The following is a 19,973-nucleotide window of genomic DNA, read 5'->3' on the forward strand; positions in this document are numbered from 1 at the left end:
CATCACTATTCTATTATCTTCCCCTAGACTGAACTGAAGCAGATGATGATAAATAGGAATAAATATAAAGTCCTTGATTCAGGTTAAAAAAAAAATAACTGCTCAAGAGTAAGATGAAGAAAATGTGGCCACATATAATTTCCTGTGAAAAAAATGCTGGACCTTAGTAGACTGAAAACTCAATAGTGAACTTCAAGATAAATATATTTTCTTTGCAGGATTTGACCCTGTGGACAATCCTGTTTATTTTTTTTCTAAATAATATCTCCTAATATCAAGATTGTCCTCATCTTTAAGACCGTTTTTCAGCAACATGTCTAGGGATTATGGTGAAGCTAAAATGATTATCTCATTAACCCAATAGTTTGGCTATGTATGGTACTGAGCTGTCAGTATATGAGTTATATTTCATTACTATGGCATGCAAGTTACCAAGGCTTCCATCCCATCATACAAAGGGCCTATTTTGAAAGGTCATATGTAAAAGTTCTATCACCAAAATAGGAATACTGCCTCTACTTTCCCTGATGTAGGTGGAACTCATGGTAAAAATAGTTACAAAGACTTACAGAACAGATTTAGGAAATTATATATATGTATATATATATATATATATATATATATATATATATATATATATATATATATATATATATATATATATATATATATATATATATATATATATATATATATATATATATATAACAACAACAATATAGCTCACTTTATTAGTATCAAAGGACAATTCCATTAATATGACAGATTATGATTATACTCTATATTACAGCCATCTCTTCTTTTTCAATGTAAATTAGCTTTTATGAATTATCCTCATAGATAAGATAAAGGCCTTTTTTCATTAAGACATTAAGAAATGCATTTTCTGTGATAAAGGAGAGTAGTACCCTTTTGCAAATCAGTTATCAAGATTAAAGCAGAATTCCTTGATATTTCTGTGTAGTGAAAACAAAAAATAATAATAACTCCCACATGTTCCCAGTGTGATGAAGGTAAGGGAGTCAAACAACATAGCTTCAAGGGTCTGTACAACTAAAAGAAGAGAAGTCAAAATGAGTGACAAAAGAGGCAATGAAAGGGATTCTCTCTTTAATTGGAGAACCATTAAAACTCCAAATTATTAAGAGATAAAGGCTAAATTCAAGCAGGTAAACCAATGGAGAAGACCCTGAAAATAGAAAGAATCAGTAAAACTGCAAAGAAATCAAAGCATACTAAAGAAATATAGAACATAAAGGAAAATGAATCAGAATTGCCTGATGAAAAATAAAATGATGTGGACATCCCGGAGATGAAGGAAAAAGACTAAAAAAAATGAGTACAGTAAAAAAAAAAAAAATAGGAAAATATGTAATTAGAAATAAATGTAGGGGTGGAGCCAAGATGGCAGAGCAGAAAGACATACATATGCAGGCTTTCCCCACACAGCCTACAAAATACCTACAGAGAGGGACTCTCAACAAATTCTGGAGCAGCAGAAGTGGAGAGCAACAGAGTGGAGGAGATTTCCAGCCCAGGATGACCTGAAAGGCCCACAGGAAACTGTCTGTTGCACCAGAAGCAGAGCAGAGCCCAGCCCAGCCTTGGCCTCAGCCTTGGCCGCACATCGCAAGAACAGCCCTCCAGAGCAGAATCTCCAGTCCCAGCAGCAGCAGTTCACAGATCCCTCAACCCACAGGTCCCAAAGGTCAGTGACAGGTTTTTTTCAGCTGGCCAGGAAGGGAAAAGGGCCTTCTCATAGCTCCTGTGGCAGAGGCCACATCAGTCAGATGGCAGCAGTTCCCACAGTAGCCCCTATAGCAGCCAGTATCCATTGTTGGATTGTAAAAACCCTGGGGGCACCGAGGAGCTGATTATTATCTCAGCCCTGTGTAGAGGCCCTGAGGGAGCTGATCTTTATCTTACACTGAATGGCAGCCCTGCCCACCTGCTGCTTATCTGAACCTCTGTCTCCAGTGCTGGCTTGGCAGAACTGGAGGCCAGGTGGCTGTAGAGAGGAAACTCTGCTAATATTCTGGGCACAAAAATCCCTTCCTGCTCCCAGACCAGTGTACATGCTTGATTGTGCTACCTTGGAGGAACTGAGATCTTACAGATCCCCAGAGTATACCCTACTCTTGACAAAGGAACCAAAAGTCAAGTAACTGGTTGGGAAAATGCCCAAAAAATGGAGAAAAAATGAGACTATGGAAGGTTACTTTCTTGGTGAACAAATATCTTCTCCCATCCTTTCAGATGAGGAAGAACAATGCATACCATCAGGAAAGACATAAAAGTCAAGGCTTCTGTATCCCAAAAATCCAAAATAAATATTCAGTTGTCACAGGCCATGGAAGACCTCAAAAAGGATTTTGAAAATCAAGTAAGGGAGGTGGAGGAAAAACTGGGAAGAGAAATGAGAGAGATGCAAGAAAAGCATGAAAAGTGGGTCAACACCTTGATGAAGGAGACCCAAAAAAATGCTGAAGAAAATAACACCTTTAAAAACAGGCTAACTCAATTGTCAAAAGAGTCTCAAAAAGCCAATGAGGAGAAGAATGCTTTAAAAAGCAGAATTAGTCGAATGGAAAAGGAGGTTCAAAAGCTCACTGAAGAAAATAGTTCTTTCAAAATTAGAATGGAGCAGATGGAAGCTAATGACTTTATGAGAAACCAAGAAATCACAAAACAAAACCAAAAGAATGAAAAAATGGAAGATAATGTGAAATATCTCGTTGGAAAAACAACTGACCTGGAAAATAGATCCAGGAGAGACAATTTAAAAATTATGGGACTACCTGAAAGCCATGATCAAAAAAAGACCCTAGACATCATCTTTCATGAAATTATCAAGGAAAACTGCCCTAATATTCTAGAACCAGAGGGCAAAATAAGTATTCAAGGAATCAGCTGATCACCTGCTGAAAGAGATCCAAAAAGAGAAACTCCTAGGAACATTGTGGGCAAATTCCAGAGTTCCCAGGTCAAGGAGAAAATATTGCAAGCAACTAGAAAGAAACAATTCAAGTATTGTGGAAATACAATCAGGATAACACAAGATCTAGAAGCTTCTACATTGAGGGATCAAAGGGCATGGAATATGATATTCCAGAAGTTAAAGGAATTAGGACTTAAACCAGGAATCACCTATCCGGCAAAACTGAGTATAATACTTCAGGGAAAAAAATGATCTTTCAATGAAATAGAGGACTTTCAAGCATTCTTGATGAAAAGACCAAAGATGAAAAGACCAAAGCCGAAAAGAAAATTTGACTTTCAAACAGAAGAATCAAGAGAAGCATGAAAAGCTAAACAGCAAAAAGAACTCGTAAGGGACTTACTAAAGTTGAACTGTTTACATTCATACATGGAAAGACAATATTTGTAACTCTTGAAACATTTTTCAGTATCTGGGTAGCTGGTAGGATTACACACATACACACACACACACACACACACAAACACAGAGAGAGAGAGAGAGACAGAGAGCACAGGGTGAATTGAATAGGATGGGATCGTATCTTTAAAAAATGAAATTAAAGGGTGAGAGAAATATATTGGGAGGAGAAAAGGAGAAATGGAATGGGACAAATTATCTCTCATAAAAGAGGCAAGCAAAAGACTTTTCAGTGGAGGGAAAAAGGGGGGCGGTGAGAGAAAAAAACATGAAGGTTACACTTATCACATTCAGCTCAGGGAAGGAATAAAATGCACACTCATTTTGGTATGAAAACCTATCTTACAATACAGAACAGTGGGTGAGAAGGGGATAAGCAGGGTGAGGGGGATGATGGAAGGGAGGGCAATGGGAGGAGGGAGTAATTAGAAGTCAGCACTCTTGGGGAGGGACAGGATGAAAAGAGAATAGAAGAAATGGGGGGCGTGATAGTATAGAGGGAAATATAGTTAGTCTTACATAACATGATTATTATGGAATTCATTTGCAAAACTACACAGATATGGCCTATATTGAATTGCTTGCCTTCCCAGTGGGGATGGGTGAGGAGGGAGGGAGGAAGAGAAATTAGAACTCAAAGTTTTGGGAACAACTGTTGAGTTTTGTTCTTGCATACTACTAGGAAATAAGAAATACAGGTAATGGGCTATAGAAATTTATCTTGCCCTGCAGGACAAAAGAGAAGATGGGGATAAGGGAAGGGAGGGATGCTAAAAGGGAGGGCAGATTGGTGATGGGGTAATTGGAATGCTCGGCGTTTTAGGGTGGAGGGAGGGGAGAAATGAGGAGAAAATTTGAAACTCAAATGAACTTTGAAAACTTAAATAAATAAATTTAAATACAAAAAAAAGAAAGAAATACAGGTCAGATGTTAGTTGCCAATAGTAAATTTAAAAACAATTAGCAAGGAAGGAAAAACGGTATATATATGATAGGAAATTCATCCAAAAAATAGAAGCTCTGAAAAAGAATAAGAGATTTAGGACATAAAAATATAGAAGTTAAGGAAAAAAACAAGAAGAGAAATAAAAAGCAAAAATGTTAAAAAAATACAAGTTTTCTATAAATCCAAAGTGACTGATTTTCTCCAGATCCAGTGACAGGATGATCAGAAGTAACTTAAGTATCATAAGTTTCCCCAAAGAACATGAGAAGTCAAAAAACCTGAATATCACCTGCAGGAAATAACTCACTAAAGGTGCCAAGAACTTTAGAATACAAACAACCAAGCAATGATTTAGAGAATCCATAGATCATTATAGGAAGTAGAAGGTGGCAAGTGGATAGGGATGGAACTTGCATGCACTTGAAACTCTGAAATATCTAGTTGTCAAATTTAATGATTTCAAGGGAAAGCAAAAAATTTTGCAAGGAACCGAAGAACAGACCTTCAAATATGCAGGAAAATCAATTTGTATAAGACATGATAATTTCATGGTTCTGAGAACTGGTGAAGAGGATGGAATAGTACATCCCTAAAGGCAAAAGAACTCGTTTCAACCCAAAGTAGCATGTCCTGTAAATAGGAGAGAGAACTACTCCTCTGTGATGATGGCATGATGATTTAGAAAACTCCAAAACAATCAACAAAGAAATTCTCTGAGACAATAGCTTCCATGAATTAGCACGATGTGAAATAAACTCCTACAATCAATTGCAGTTGTCTATAGTTATAAAAAAAAAAAAAAAGTCCAGGGGGAAGTTTGAATGAGGGAAGTTCTAGTCAAAATATCTAGAAAATACATAAATTATCTTTCAGTCAATCTACCAAGACATATTCAAAATTTGTATAGATACAATTGCAAAACATAAAGATAACAAAGGATTATTTAAATATCTTTAGAGGTGTGCAAACTCATGGCTGGTAGAACTAACAATAAAAATCATGGTTACTTAAGGTAATTTATAGATTTAGTATTATGTCAATAAAGCCTCCAAGTGAATTCTTTATAGAGGTAGAAAAAATATTATATTTGGAAGAATAAAAGGTTAAAAGATATGGTAATTTTTGAGAAGTAGGAATGACCAGAGAGTAAGAAGTAATCATTTAATCTTTTTTGCGCTAATTTAAGAGGAAAACGCAGATTGGAAAGAGGAAAGGAAAGGAAAAATAAGACAGAAAAATAAATTATTGGATTCATTTGTCCTTAAACCCACTTGTTCAGTACTCCTAAGTACATAAATTACTTTGAGTAATAAATTACTATTTAACAAGAAATACTGGGAAAACTGAAAACCCATATGGTAGAAATTAGATTTAGAACAGCATTCTACCCTATGTGCCACAGTAAGGTCAAAATGAACATGCAACTTGAATATAATTTGAACTGTTAGATGAGAACAATATCAGGTGTTTTTCAAAAACTATAACTAAGGGGTAAATTCTTTTCTAAAATTTATTTTTGTTTTTCAAATAACAAGGTTTTTTTTTTATTATTCATCTGACACTCCCATGACCTGCCTCCGCTCCCACCTCCAACTGAAAAAACTTAGGGAGAAAGGAAGGGAAGACCAGGTATTCTTTCAATAAGTATTCTTAATTAATTTCTCAAATACACAGTTAGTTGAAACTCTTTTAAGCAATCATGGATTTCATTTAGGAGTCTGCACTGCTGAAATCAAAACCATATTATTTGCCAATAGGAGTATCTAGAGGACCTCATATTTTATAGCAAATCACTATTTGGCATGAATTCTATGCTGGATTGCCTCCATGATAGTAGCAAATATTCATTCCCTGTTTGTGCCTCACTAAATAATATTAGTCAGAATAATGATATTATATCCATTGTTGTATCTTTCAAGGAATCATAATTTTTGTTTGTTTGTTTCATTTTGTTTTGTTTTTGAGACTGAATCTTCCCTTCTTATCCAAATAGGAAGTACAACAGTCGCTGACAGTTGTAATCCCAATGCTGACTGGCAGAAAACTTTCAACTACTTAATTTTTCCAGTTTGGGCCAGTTCTTCTTGTTGCCTTCCATTCCTAGGGGCTCACCATATTGGTGTCAGACTTAGTATAACAACAAAGACCCTGATATACACAGGAGGGCCTGCTATACAGGTTCTTAGATCTGTTTTTTTTAAAAGGAAAGCAATTTTTGAGGGGTCAGCAATGACTTTAATCAAGCACAAATATCATTCACTTAGTTCAGGAGAAAAAAAATAGCACCTTGAACTTCAGAAAAAATATAGAGAAATAAAAATCAACAGGCAAGGCTTCCAACTGTCTAACCATAAGCAATACATATATAATTACCAGAGAAAGAAGCATCCAACACCTGGGTTTTCAAAGCCAGGGGACTCCTTAGCGAATTCTCAGAGTCTCATCTGGCCAAACAAACACTTCCAGTGAGTAAGCCCCAAAGTAAAACCTTACCTCAAAGTATTTATACACTTTTCAGTGCCTCAATAGAAATTAACAAAAGGGATTGAAGCCTATTAATGGATGGGGAAGATTGTTAACTCTTCCCCCCACCCACCAATAACCTTAAAATTACCATTACACTTAGTGCTGACATCCTACCCAATCTTTTTTAGTTCTACTGTATCTCAGTACTCTCAAACTCAAATAACCTCAGCCTACCCTACTTAGTAGCACTACAGATTCTTAGCACCATCTGTTTTTCCACTAATCTATCACCTACATAGAAAAGTAAAGGAAATTTCATAGAAATGAAAGGCATTGTTTATTTTTATTTGATAAGTTACCATGGCTACAGCAATTGTCAAAAAACAGGTACAGTCTCTTTTTGAGACCACACTTCATTAGTGTGATAGAAATTGACAGAGCTTACATTCTTCTACCATGACTTTTAAGGACCCAGGGTCAGCTCCACACTAAATAAAATCAAAATCTAAGGAAAAGTTAAATTGAAACATAAACTTAGTAGTAAATTTATAAACTGTGTAGGGTACTTAGCAGTATTATGGTCAATCATTAATCAAGTATTTATTAATGTATACATTTTTCTATCTTTTTTTAATTTAGTTTATTTAATTTTAGTTCACAACATTCAGTTCCACAAGCTTGTGAATTCCAAATTTTCTCCTCCTCCCCCTCTCCCCATGATACCATACAGTCTGATACAGTTTCTACATATGCATTCACATTAAACGTATTTTCACATTAACCATGTTTCAGAGAAGAACTGTAACCAATGGAATGAAGCACATGAAAGAAGAAACAAAACAAAAAAGACGGAGCAAATAGTTTGCTTCAATCTGCATTCAGACTTCATAATTCTTTCTCATTTTCCATCATGAGTCTTTTGGACTTGATTTAGAACCTTGCATTGCTGAAAAAAGCCAAATCTGTCAAAGTCAGTCACCCCTGGTTCTACTCCCCTCACTCCACTCAGTTCATGTAAGTCTTTCCAGGTTTTTCTGAAGTCCATCTACTAATCATTTCTTATAGCACAATAGTATTCCATTACATTCATATACTACAACTTGTTCATTCATTCCTCAGTTGATGGGCATCCTCTCAATTTCTAACTGTTGGCCACCACAAAAAGAGCTGCTATAAATATTTTTGTACATGTGTGTCCTTTTCCCATTTTTATCTTCTCTTTGGGATATAGTCCTAGAAGTGGTATTGCTAAGTCAAACGTTATGTGCATTTTTATAGCCCTTTTGTCGTAGTTCCAAAATCCTCTCCAAAATGTTTGAATCAATTTACAATTCCACTAACAATGCATTAGTGTTCCAATTTTCCCACATCTTCTCCAGCACTTTTCCTGTTTTCTCATGTTAGTCAATATAACAGTACATTTTTCTTAACCAGCTTACAACTGTCTAAATTTTTTTTCTACTCATTTTACTTAATGTGATCTCAAAAACTGTCACATGGAATTTGCTTTTAACTTAGAGCTTTAATTAATTTCCTCTTTTTAAATGACAGAACTGGCTTTTATTTGGTCCTCAGCTGTACTGAGGTCACACAAAGAAAGTGACCATTGACTACTAGAAGTATAAGGAAAGAAGAAATAGAAAATAATTTTTATTGAAATTCTCTGACAGGAGGAAATTTTGATGTCTCCTTGTTCAAAATTGCCCACTTTAAAAAGGAAGGTATGGTCTTGGAGAATCCAACAAGAGTGGAATCATCCTACGCCATCCTGGAAAACCCTAATTTCTCTTACATGGGAGTTCTGCTGAGAATTGTAGATTCCAACTTTAAATTCCCCATTCGTTCCACCACTCTTCTATATTGCCAACTCAGGGCTGAGGACATCACATTCCACCTGTATCTGATCCCCAGTGACTGTACAATAAGAAAGGTAAGCTTAAATTGTCCTAAGTATGAATTGGGAAAAAGTACTTAGATCTTAAAGAAGCTGACAACCCCATCCTTATCTTAAAATCCCCAATTTGACATCAGTTCTATGATGAAATCCATTGACGTATATGGCAAGTAATTGTGGCCTTCCTGTGTACTCTTCTGGGACAAACAGAGATTTCTCAGGTTGAAAATTTTTCTTTCCCTTTCTTCAGGCTATAGATAAAGAAGAAAAAAAGTTCCACTTTTTTCGCTTGCATAAGCCATCTCCAGTAACCCCACTTTTCATTGGCTCTCGTTTCTTAGTATCTGGATCAAAACACTTGGAAATAAGGCCTACAGTAAGTGATATTGGTTGATCACATCCTGTTGTAAAAGCACCTCTTTTTTGTTCAAAACAAATTCAACAAATTTCAGTGAAATCCTCTACTTCACTATGCATCTCTGTCATAATTCCTAAACTTTTTAGCGATAAATATCTTACTTTTGTTAAGTAACTTGATATAAGGATGTGAGTTACTTTAAAATAACTTCGAAATAAATACATAGTTTGAATTAAAAAAAAAAAAACAATTTAATATAAGAATGACCTTGCTCAGCCATACTTCATTTGACTTGGTTCTGTTCTGAGAACCTGTAATGCACACATACTATTGGTGTTTCTCTCTAGGAACTAGAACTCTGCTATAGCAGTGCTGGGGAGTGTCAGATTTTTTCTGAGATTTACTCTAGCAAAATGAAGGAAAAAATCAGTTTGGATTTGAGACACACAGGTGGGACGGTGGTCTGGGAGACACTGGTGAGATCAGGTAAGATAATCAGTGATGAATGAGTCAGACACTGAAGTTTTCAGGCAAGAATGTGTGGTGTGTGTGTGTATGTGTGTGTGTGTATGTATGTGTGTGTATGTAGATGTCTGCATAAGTATAGGTATCTGTGCATTACTACTTTACTTGGGAATCTTATCAGCTCCCATAGACTTAATCATCTCTGTGTTGATGATTGTAGAATCTGTTTTTTCTATCCTGACCTTCTGTTGACCTTCAATCTCACATGTCTAACTGCCTTTCAGAAACCTCAGACTGCATGTCTGATAGACATTTTAAACTCAGCATGCCCAAAACTGAACTGATTATCTTTTCCCCTAAACATTCCCCACTTCCAAATGTCACTGCAGTTGTAGAGGTAATACCATCCTCCCAGTCCCTCACAGTCATGACCTAGATGCCACCCTCAACATCCCTCCCCACCATATCCAATCTGTTGCCAAAGCCTGTCAATTTCACCTTTGCAATTTGCCTCAAATACATCTTCTCTCCTCTGATATTGCCACATCTCTAATGCAGGTCCTCACCACCTTACACTTGGACTACTGCAGAAGCCTGCTGGTGGGTCTGCCCTGTCTTGTCTCTGCCCACTCCACTCCATCCTTCTTTCAGCCATTAAAGTGATTTGCCTAAAGCAGACTTCTGATCATGTCACCTTCCTAATTCGATAAACTCCATTGCCTCCTTATTGAGTCCAGGATCAAATAAAAAATCCACCAGCATTAAAAGTCCTTCATAATCTAACCAATGTCACTCCTCTTCCCCACCACTCACCACATCTTTCCTGTCTTCTTACGTCTTATTCTTTGTCATGTATTCAGTGTCATGTGACATTAGCATCCTGATGGTTCTTTGAACAAGATATTCCTCAATTAACTCTGGGCATTTTCTCTTTCTGTGATTTATGTGATCCCGGAATGCTCTCTTTTCTACCTTCTGGCTTCCCTGGCTCCTTCAATTTCCAACTAGAATCCCACTTTCTACAGGAAGGCTTTCCCAATCCCTCTTAAATCTAGTACCTTTACTCTGTTGATTATTTCTTATTTATCCTATGCACAGCGTGTTTGCACATAGTTTGTTGTTTCCTCCATTAGATTATGAGCTACTTCAGGGGCATGGACTATCTTTTGCCTCTTTTTTTTATCCTCAGTGTTTAGCACAGCGCTTGGCACATAGTAGGTGCTTAATAAATGTTTAGTGACTGACTACAAGGAAAGAAGGGGAGATGTGCTGTCACTGGATGTAAATGGTCCCATCCTCACTGATCATTAATTCAGGAATGGATTTTGAACCATGGAAGCATTGAGCAATGTTTCTTGTGTGGGTTTTTGTTTAATTAAGCTCCATCTAATGCTTTTAAGGTCAGCAGAAATAGCAAGTAAGAAAATAACTTCACCTTACCTCTCTTAGTAATACATAAGATGCATCAAATTAATTTTAATATGACTAATGTAGATGCAGCAAGGTGTTTCCCTGAGAGTACCAAGCAAGAAAGAAAGAAAGAGAAAGAAAGAGCTAAAGTCTTTCACTCTAGAAATGTTAACCTGCTTTATAAGGCCCATGATCAAAAGCAAATTCATAAAACATGGGGTCCTAGCTACCATGGCCTTTACTTTTTACTTAATCTTTCCTATTATTCACTGTGAGGTGAGGATGACAGAATGTTTTATTCCCAACCTTCGGTGGCCTCTGATTGCTTTCATTTGGGCCTTTTCTTCTTTTCCCCTCCTCCAGGCCCATTGTAAAATCAGACCACCTTCCCATGCTAAGATTAGGAGTCCTAGGAGTATCAGACATCAGTCAGAAATCTGACTTAATACCTCATTATCTTTTTCTCTCTCCCAGGAGATCTTGAACTTGCACTTGGTTATACCCCAGGTTCTTCAGCTCTGACAGGTTAGTAATGTCCTCATTCTTACATACACCAACATGTGGAACTTCTTTGACTATTGAGGGGTGGGAGAAAGATGTCTTATCCAGAGAGGGCATAATGTGTGACCAAAGGAAAAGTCACAGACAGGGTGACAAAAAAAGTCACAGGACAGATTTAAACTTCTGTACCTTAAATTTGCAGTTAGACTTGTGATACCCTGTATATCACAAGTGTCCAGAGTTCCTTTCTGTAATGCCAAGTTCCTGGGTCCAGAGTGCTTCAGAAGGGAATGTACTGACCAGACATGTCTCTCTAGCTAGGTTAATTGAGGGTGGGGGAGAATTCAAATTCGGGCATATCACAGTGAAAAAGTCTGGTGGTCTCCACAAATTATGTAGTTGTTCATATTCTACATTGACTGTACTTAACTACAAAAAGTCCTCGGACCTGAATGAGCATAAGCCTTAAGGACAGCGATTGCTCCAATGGTGAGTAGAATGGATGTAGAAACAGGAGACAGGGAGCCAAGGCTCCAAAGTTAATAGAAATAAGAGGCAGGAGGCCATGGTAGTGACTGGAACTATTTATTAATACATTAAGATATTTCTATCTCTCTGCCTGCATCAGAAGCTCCATCAGTCTCTCCCCTTATTCTCTTCCTCCAGGATGTCACTTTGTTGACCAACACAGGGATCAAATAATTTCTAGGGTAACATCAGTGGACACGATCCTCGCCAGACTTTATAACAAACCCCTCAGCATTGAGGAGTATGAAAACATACGGGCAGAGAAAACTAACTCTGATAAAATGAGACAACTGTTTGGTTTTATCACATCTTGGGACAGAAACTACAAAGACTACTTCTATGAGGTCCTAAAAGACATACATCCTCACCTAATGAATGAAATACAGAATACTTAAAAGGCATCAGTGAGAAAGCCTGTAGGCTAATGAAATTGCCATTTTTCCTCACAAGATGAATTAGGCTAATGTCCAGTCACTGAAGAGCAGCTGATGAAAATTTTTACAAAGTTCAAAAATTGACTAAAGCAATGTAGAGCACAAGGCTACGGTGATATTAACATTTAATTACAAACGCCAATATTTTCATATTTTAAATAATCTTAAATTTTTTTCAGTAAATTTGTAGAATTTATACTTCTGAAGTTTTTAAAGCTAAAACTGCACTAAATTTTTTGGGGGAGACATTCTGTATATAAGGCAAACACAAGGCACCTTTGGAGAGGAATGCACTAGCAGTTGGGGAAGCATGAAAATCCTTTACAAAAGATGGCTAATGAGCTGATTCTTAAAGGTAAGAAGAGATAGCAATTCAATCATAGAGTTGAGGGGAGCCAGAGCAAAGACGAGGACAAAGAAGGTGTCATGTGTGGGGAAACACCAAATAGGCCAGCATAGGTCGACTTTAATAGGGAGGGGAGCAGTATATAAGAAGGTTGGAAAGGTAGGATGTAACTAGGTTGTTAAAAACTTTAAATGCCAAACTGAGGATTTTATATTTGATCCTCGAGGTAACAGGGATCTACTGGAGTGTAAGGAGAGAGGTTATGTGGTCAAACCTACATTTTATGAAAATTATTTTGGCTGCTGCATGAAGAATGAATTGAACTGGGGAGAGATGTGAAATAGAAGGATTATTAGGAGACTATATCAGTAAGCCAAGTAGGAGGTAGCAAGGGCTTTAACTAAGTGATAGGTAAGTGGAATGAAGGGGATATATATGAGAGATCTTATAGGGACAGAAATGAGATTTTGCAATTTATTGGACATGTGCAGAAAGAGTGAGGAGCCAAGAATGAAACTAGGGTTAAGAAACTGGGCAACTGGAAGGACGGCCATGTCCTCAATAGTAATAAGAAGTTTACTAGAAGCTTGAATTTGAAATGGGGAGGGGAGAGACAATGAGTTCTATTTTAATATCTTGAGTTTAAAATGTCTACGGAGTAGCTAATTCAAAATGCAAAATAAGGAGCAGTTGATGCAAGAATCCCGCTCATTGCAAATGATACCTAATAGAATGCTCATATAAAAAAAATGATTAAAATTTTCCAGGTTATATGGCAAGAAGAGATTATCCCCCAAGAGTTCCAGGATGCCTCCTTCATCCACCTCTATAAAGATACAGGAAATAGATTGTCCTGTGACAATCACAGGGGAGTCTCTTTTTTAGTTATTACTGGCAAGATTTTTGCCAGAGTCCTCCTTAAGAGACTGAACCTTCACTTGAAAGACGGTCATCTATTTAAGAGCTAGTGTGGCTTCAGAAAGGGCCAAGGAATAGTCAATATGATGTTTGCTATTCAACAAATCCAGGAGCAGAACACAGGTCTATATAAAAATTTGTAAATCTGACCACTGTGATGGCAAGCAAAATAGGATCTTTTACTGTTTTTGTTTTATTATAATCAAGTGCCTCTGATTGAATCTTGCCTTTATCAATCAAGAGTCTTTACTAGAAGTAAAGTACAGAAAAAAGAGTTTCTTTAACTAGAAACAGTATATCTATTTGTATTGGTAATGTGATTAAAGATCTTTCCCACCCATTAATGGGCCTGCCCATTAAGGAGAGTTTGATTAGGGAAGATTTGTAGGAACTCCCATATCTTGTGTTAATGAGGTTCTCAAGGGTTGGGATGCCCTCTGGCTCTAAAATAGGTATAGATACTCTGAGGGTGAGGTTTTACTTTGGGGCTTACTGATTGGAAGTGTTTGTTTGGCCAGATGAGGACTCCGGAAAGCTGCTAAAGGAACCCCACCCCCCAGCTTTGAAAACTCAGATGTTGATGCTTCCCTCTCCCATGGTCAGACAGTTGGACCTGTCTGTTGAATTCAGGCCGAGGAAGCCATGTCTATCGGGCTTGGATTTCTCTGTATTTTCTTTGAAGTTCAGGGTGCTGACTCCTCTGAACTAGGTGAATGATATACGTACTTGATTAAAGGAATGATACTTGTGCTTGATTAAAGTGATTGTTAACCCCTTGTAAGTTGCTTTCCTTTTATGAATACAGATCTAAAAACCTGTGATAGTCAGCACCCCTGTGTATATTGGGTTGCTTATGGTTACAACCATGACCTTTGATATTGTCAATCATAATGGTTTATGGAAAATTATGTCAAAATTTGGTTGCCTGAAGAAGTTCATCAGCATTGTATGTCAATTTCATGACTGTATACTTGCCCAGGTTCTAGAGAATGAGTGATGTTCTGTCACTTTCCTAGTCACCAGTGGAGTGAAACAAGGCTCTCTGCTTGTTCCCATGCTTTTTAGCATGATGTTTTCAGCCATGTTATCAAATGCCTTTAACGATGACAAATGCGGCATCAGGGTCAGCTACCACACTAATGGTAAATTCTTCCACTTGAAAAGGCTACCAGCTAAGACCAACATGAAGGGAGTGTTGCTGCATGATTTTCTGTTTGTAGGTGATTGTGCAGTCAATACAGCCTCTGAAGCTGACATGCAACAAAGTATGAATTGATTCTCTGTTGCTTCTGCTAATTTTGGCCCAACAATTAATGAACACCAAGAAAACACAGATACTTTACTAGCCAGTACCACACCACCAATATATGGAACCATTGGTTATAGCAAATGGAGAAGTCTGTAATATTTATCTTGGTAGTGTACTTTTCAGGGATGTGCACACTGATAATGAGGTTGCCACGTGCATTGCTTGAGCTAGCTCAGTGTTTGGGAAGCTCTGAAAGAAAGGGTGGAGAGAAGAGATATTAGACTGACTGCCAAACTGAAGTTCTACAGAGCCCTTATATTCCTGGTGAAATCTGGACAGTATACCAGCACTGTGCCAGGGAACTGAATTGCTTCCATTTGAATTTTCTTCGGCAGATTCTGAAGATCACATGGCAGAATAAGATACCAGACACTGAGGTCCTTTCTCAAACTAAACTGCCACACATTCAAATTCTACATCAGAGAATGCAACTCTGATGGGTTGGTCATGTTGTTCAAATGAAAAATGTACTTTTATGGAGAACTCACACAGGGCAAGCATAAAAATGATGGTCAAAGAAGTGATGCAGAGATACTCTCAAGGTCTCTGAAGAATCTTGGAATTGATTGTGTGACACAGGAGACACTGATACATGACCTCTTACTGTAGCATGTCTTCATCAGAGAAGGTGTTATACTCTATGAGCAAAGCAGAGTTGAAGGAGCTGAAAAAAAATGTGAAATACAAAGTTTAGAGAATTCATCTCAAATGTTCACATGGATTATTTGTGCCCAACCTGTGGTAGAACATTCCCATTCATACTGGTCCGATCAGCCACAGTCAGACACATTGTAACTTGACTCTAGCATAATGATGCCATTTTGGTCCTCTTTGAGAACAAAGAACAACAACCAACCAATCAACCAACTGGCAGTGAGTCTGCAGTAGGCAGTCTATAGGCTTGACACACAAACTTACAAGAAAACCCAATCCTGCATCCCTACTTCCCCCCTCTTTCACTTGCCATGGAGAAACAATCTCCAGGATGCAGAAGTTTGCTAGAGTCTTAATGACCACTGCCTTGATAGGGTCCTGTGCTGAAAATGATTTTTGCCAAAGAGTAGAGGAACAGAGGGAAAGGGACAGGATACATCTCTAGACTTAAAAAAGAACTCAACTCCATGCTTTTCCCCCTTTGACCCAAATTCCAAATGACAGAAATAACCCTGACTACAGTGATGACAGCCTAGCAGTGCTCAGAGCTACCAGGCTAGAGAAAGGAGGTACAGAGGGAAAGGGAAAGGAGGGAGAGGTACACAGTATTGGGATGGACACTCCACTAAACTTATCCACTCAAAAGTTAGTTAGGGCAAAGACCTAGGCTGATGAACCGAGTTTGCCAGTCAGAAGGTTAGCAATAGGAGAAAGTAAGAGTGTTTATGTGTGTGGCAGGGAGGAGGTGGGGAAGTGGTATTACAGAAGTGCTCAAGAGGAAACAAAACCTCAAAGCCTTGACTATAAGCAGATAAATCAAAAAGGAAAACATTTGCATAAGGAAATATGACCTCCAGATCCAGCAAACAAGTTTAAGTATCTATGAATAAATATTCAAAATAAAAGAAAACTAAGATAACATTTGATGAAGCAGAGGATCTTGTGAAATTTGGGAAACATGGAACTACCACACTTTGTTCCTGAATTTTTTAAAAGAAAATTGAGAATTCTGTGAACAGAATTTGTGACCTGTATAGAAAAAATAATTGGCAGAATAAAACAATTGGAATCTGTCATGGCAAGTCACAAAGAAACAACAGAGAGAATAAGAGATTGGGAATTAAAATATACAGAAGTTAAGCACAATCTAGTAGCAGAGAAGCAAAAACACTAATAACATAAAAAGAAAATATTTTCTCTATGCAAAGAACACTTAATGATCTCAAAGACAAAACGTATAAAGACAACCTAATGCTGCTAAATTTACAAAAAGAAGATAAGTAAAAAAAAAACACCCTAAAAATCATAATTCAAGAAATGCAAGAAAACTGCCTAGATCTTCTTAATGCAGAAAACAAAATAACAATTGAAAAATTCATAGATTATCTCCAGAAATAAAACAGAACAAAACAAGCTGCATATTCCAAGATATATAGTGGTTTAATTTAGCAGTTCAATTTCACAAACAAATTCTGCAAGTAACAAGGAGAAAGACCTTCAAAATTCAAAGGAAAGAAAACTCAAATACACAAGACTATTCTGTACCCACTAGAAAATAAGGAAAGGAATGGAATAATGTATTCTAAAGAGCAATTTGCAAATATAAGCTTAACCACAAATGAAAATATGTGTTCAATAAGAAAGAGGTATTTGAGACATTCTTAGAAAATGAGACTTGCATATGGAGTCTAATATAGTTTGGACATGAATATCCACATGCATGTAAACCTCAGTTATGGTTTAAGGTCTCTTCCCTTGTGGTTTTATGGTATGATGATAAAAGATCATCAGAATTATGGAAATTCCCATAACTTGAGAGTGGTAAAGGACTTCAGAGGTTACTTACTCCAAACTTCTACCCAGTGAGGAATTTGCTTGTAGCATTTAGGGCAAACCCTTCTCACAAGTGTAGACCCTAGAATATTTATTTTAGAATAAGTTTCACTGTGGGTTGACATCCATTAAACTACAACTCATAAACCCTAAATGGTATATTTACTTTTTTCTTGTCAGATGTCAAAACTGGTTCAAAGCAAAGACATGTAATGAAATATAAAACAGCAAAATTTGAACAGAACAACAGGGCCACATTGTCCCATGCACCTCCAGTGAGAAATTAGGAATTCATAAGGATCATACATTAGGGACATACATTTAAGAAAGAAAAATTAACAGGACAAAAGAATTTGGAAAGATAGGTTATATATCCAATCCAGTATCATTGACTTCTTCTGGTAATGTCATCACACTAGTCTAATTGCCTGTTTACCTGACTCTGTTCTAATGTTTTCACTAAGGATATGTTAGGTAGAGTAGGCTTTGCTCAGCATTGTTCTGATTTTTTGAGATAGTCTCAAGGCTTCTCGGAAATTCTAGGTGTTGTTCCCTGCTACCAGTTTTAGGCTGGCTATTTTTGCTCCAATCTTTTTTTTCCTTAATATCATTTAATCTCCCACCACCACCAATTACACGTAAAGATAGTTTTCAACATTCATTTTTGTAAAATCTTGAGTTCCAAATTTTTCTTAATGTAATTTTTTTCACAATAAAGATTACCAACCACATATTTCCCTCCAACATATTTTCCCCATTTATCCTTTTCTCTCTCTTCTTACTCTATCCCTTCTCAAAAGTGTTTTCTTTCTGAATTTTTCCTCTTCCAAACTGCCTTCCCTTCTATCAACCCCCTCTCCCCCATACTGTCCTACACTCCTGAATGGTAAGATAGATTTCTACACCCAACTGAGTGTGTACATTCCCTCTTTGAGCCAATTCTGACCAGCGTAAGGTTCATGTGCTCCCCACCTGTTTCCTCCATTTCCCTTTTAAGTCCTCTTTTCTGTCAGATAATTTATCCCATTCTACTTCTCTCATGTCTTCTTCTAGTGTATTCTTCTTTCTCATCCTTTAATTTAAATATTTAATTTTTATATTAATAATAATTATTTTATTTTATTATTTGATAATCATACCATCACAGCTCACACCTCTGCTTTCAGTCTATGTCTATGTATACTCCTTTTAACTGCCCTAATAAAAATTTTTGGGAGTTATAAATATAATTTTCTCATATGGGAATATAAACAATTTAACCTTATCAAATCCCTTATGGTTTCTCTTTCTTATTTACCTTTTTATGTTTCTCTTGCATCTTGTATTTGAAAGTCAGATTTTCTATTCTGCTCTGGTCTTTTCTTCAGGAATACTTCAAAGTTCTCTATTTCACTGAAAGTCTACCTTTTCCCTTGAGGAATTATACTGTTTTCCTGGGTAAGCAGTTCTTAATACTAATCCTCACTCTTTTGCCCTCTTGAATATCATATTCCAAGCCCTCTGATGCTTAAATGTAGAAGCTACTAGATCTTGTGTTATCCTAACTGTAGCTTCATGATATTTAAATTGTTTCTTTTTGACTGCTTGCAATATTTTCTCCTTGATATAGGAGGTCTGAAATTTGGTTTATCATTTTTCCTGAGAGTTTTCATTTTTGGATTCCTTTCAGAATAGATGGATTCTTTCAATTTCTATTTTACTCTCTGGTTCAAGAATATCAGGGTAGTTTTCTTTTATAACTTCTTAAAACGAGATGTTTAGGCTCTTTCTTTATCATGGCTTTCAGGCAGTCCAATAATTCTTAAATAATCTCAACTGGGTCTATGTTCAAGTCAGTTGTTTTTCCAATGAGATAATTCACATCCCATTCTATTTTTTTTCACCCTTTGGATTTTTAAATTTTTTTCTTTTTTCTTTTATGGGATGTTTATGGTACTTTATTGTAAAATTTGGGCTAAGTATTTGGTCATAGGCTGTATTATACAACATTATATATAACTTTTTTCATTTATTTTCTGCCAGGCCTAGAGGCCTGTGTGGGCTACCCGAGTCTTTCTTACCTCACCTCCGAGGTCTTCGGCTGGCCACGCCGGATGCACGTATGAGAGAAAGGACGTTCCAGAGTCGAACAAGGGTTGAGCTTTATTTCAGGGTCTAGTTACAAGTGCAGGGGGGTCTTCCTTAGGAGGAAGAGTGGGAGATTTCCTAAGGAGGCTAGGATCTTAAGGGCTTGGAAATAGAAGTACAAGCGGGGAGAGAGGGGGAGGGGAGAGAGGAAAGAAAAGAAGCGGAGCCTACTGTCCTCTTGGCTCCTCACATGCTAAGAGCGCTTTCAGGCTTCCTCAATCCTACTTAACCTTCAGCCGCACAGTTTGCATCTAAATACCGTGCTGTTAGATAACAATAGTGTGCCCAGATCCGGGACGACCTCGAGGGCAGGGAGACTCCACCCATCACGTATCTCCCGGGGAGAGGCAGAAATACCCGAGCTAGCCGAGCTAGCTCAGTCTGACT

The 19,973-nt window shown here is 37.2% G+C and overlaps 1 protein-coding gene across 1 annotated transcript in view; it reads left to right on the top strand.

The window, feature by feature from the left end:
• The window catches only part of LOC140507622 (uncharacterized), a 65,876-nt gene extending 51,432 nt beyond the window's left edge, over window positions 1–14,444 (top strand). The window contains 6 exon segments of the mRNA XM_072615639.1: window positions 8,480–8,739; window positions 8,954–9,079; window positions 9,409–9,547; window positions 11,411–11,461; window positions 12,104–12,386; window positions 12,388–14,444. Coding sequence (XP_072471740.1) covers window positions 8,480–8,739; window positions 8,954–9,079; window positions 9,409–9,547; window positions 11,411–11,461; window positions 12,104–12,386; window positions 12,388–12,424 — 896 coding nt within the window. The 3' untranslated portion in view covers window positions 12,425–14,444.
• Window positions 14,445–19,973: the final 5,529 nt, after the last annotated feature.

The sequence above is a fragment of the Notamacropus eugenii genome, chromosome 5 (assembly GCF_028372415.1).
Source record: "Notamacropus eugenii isolate mMacEug1 chromosome 5, mMacEug1.pri_v2, whole genome shotgun sequence".
Lineage (NCBI taxonomy): Eukaryota > Metazoa > Chordata > Mammalia > Diprotodontia > Macropodidae > Notamacropus > Notamacropus eugenii.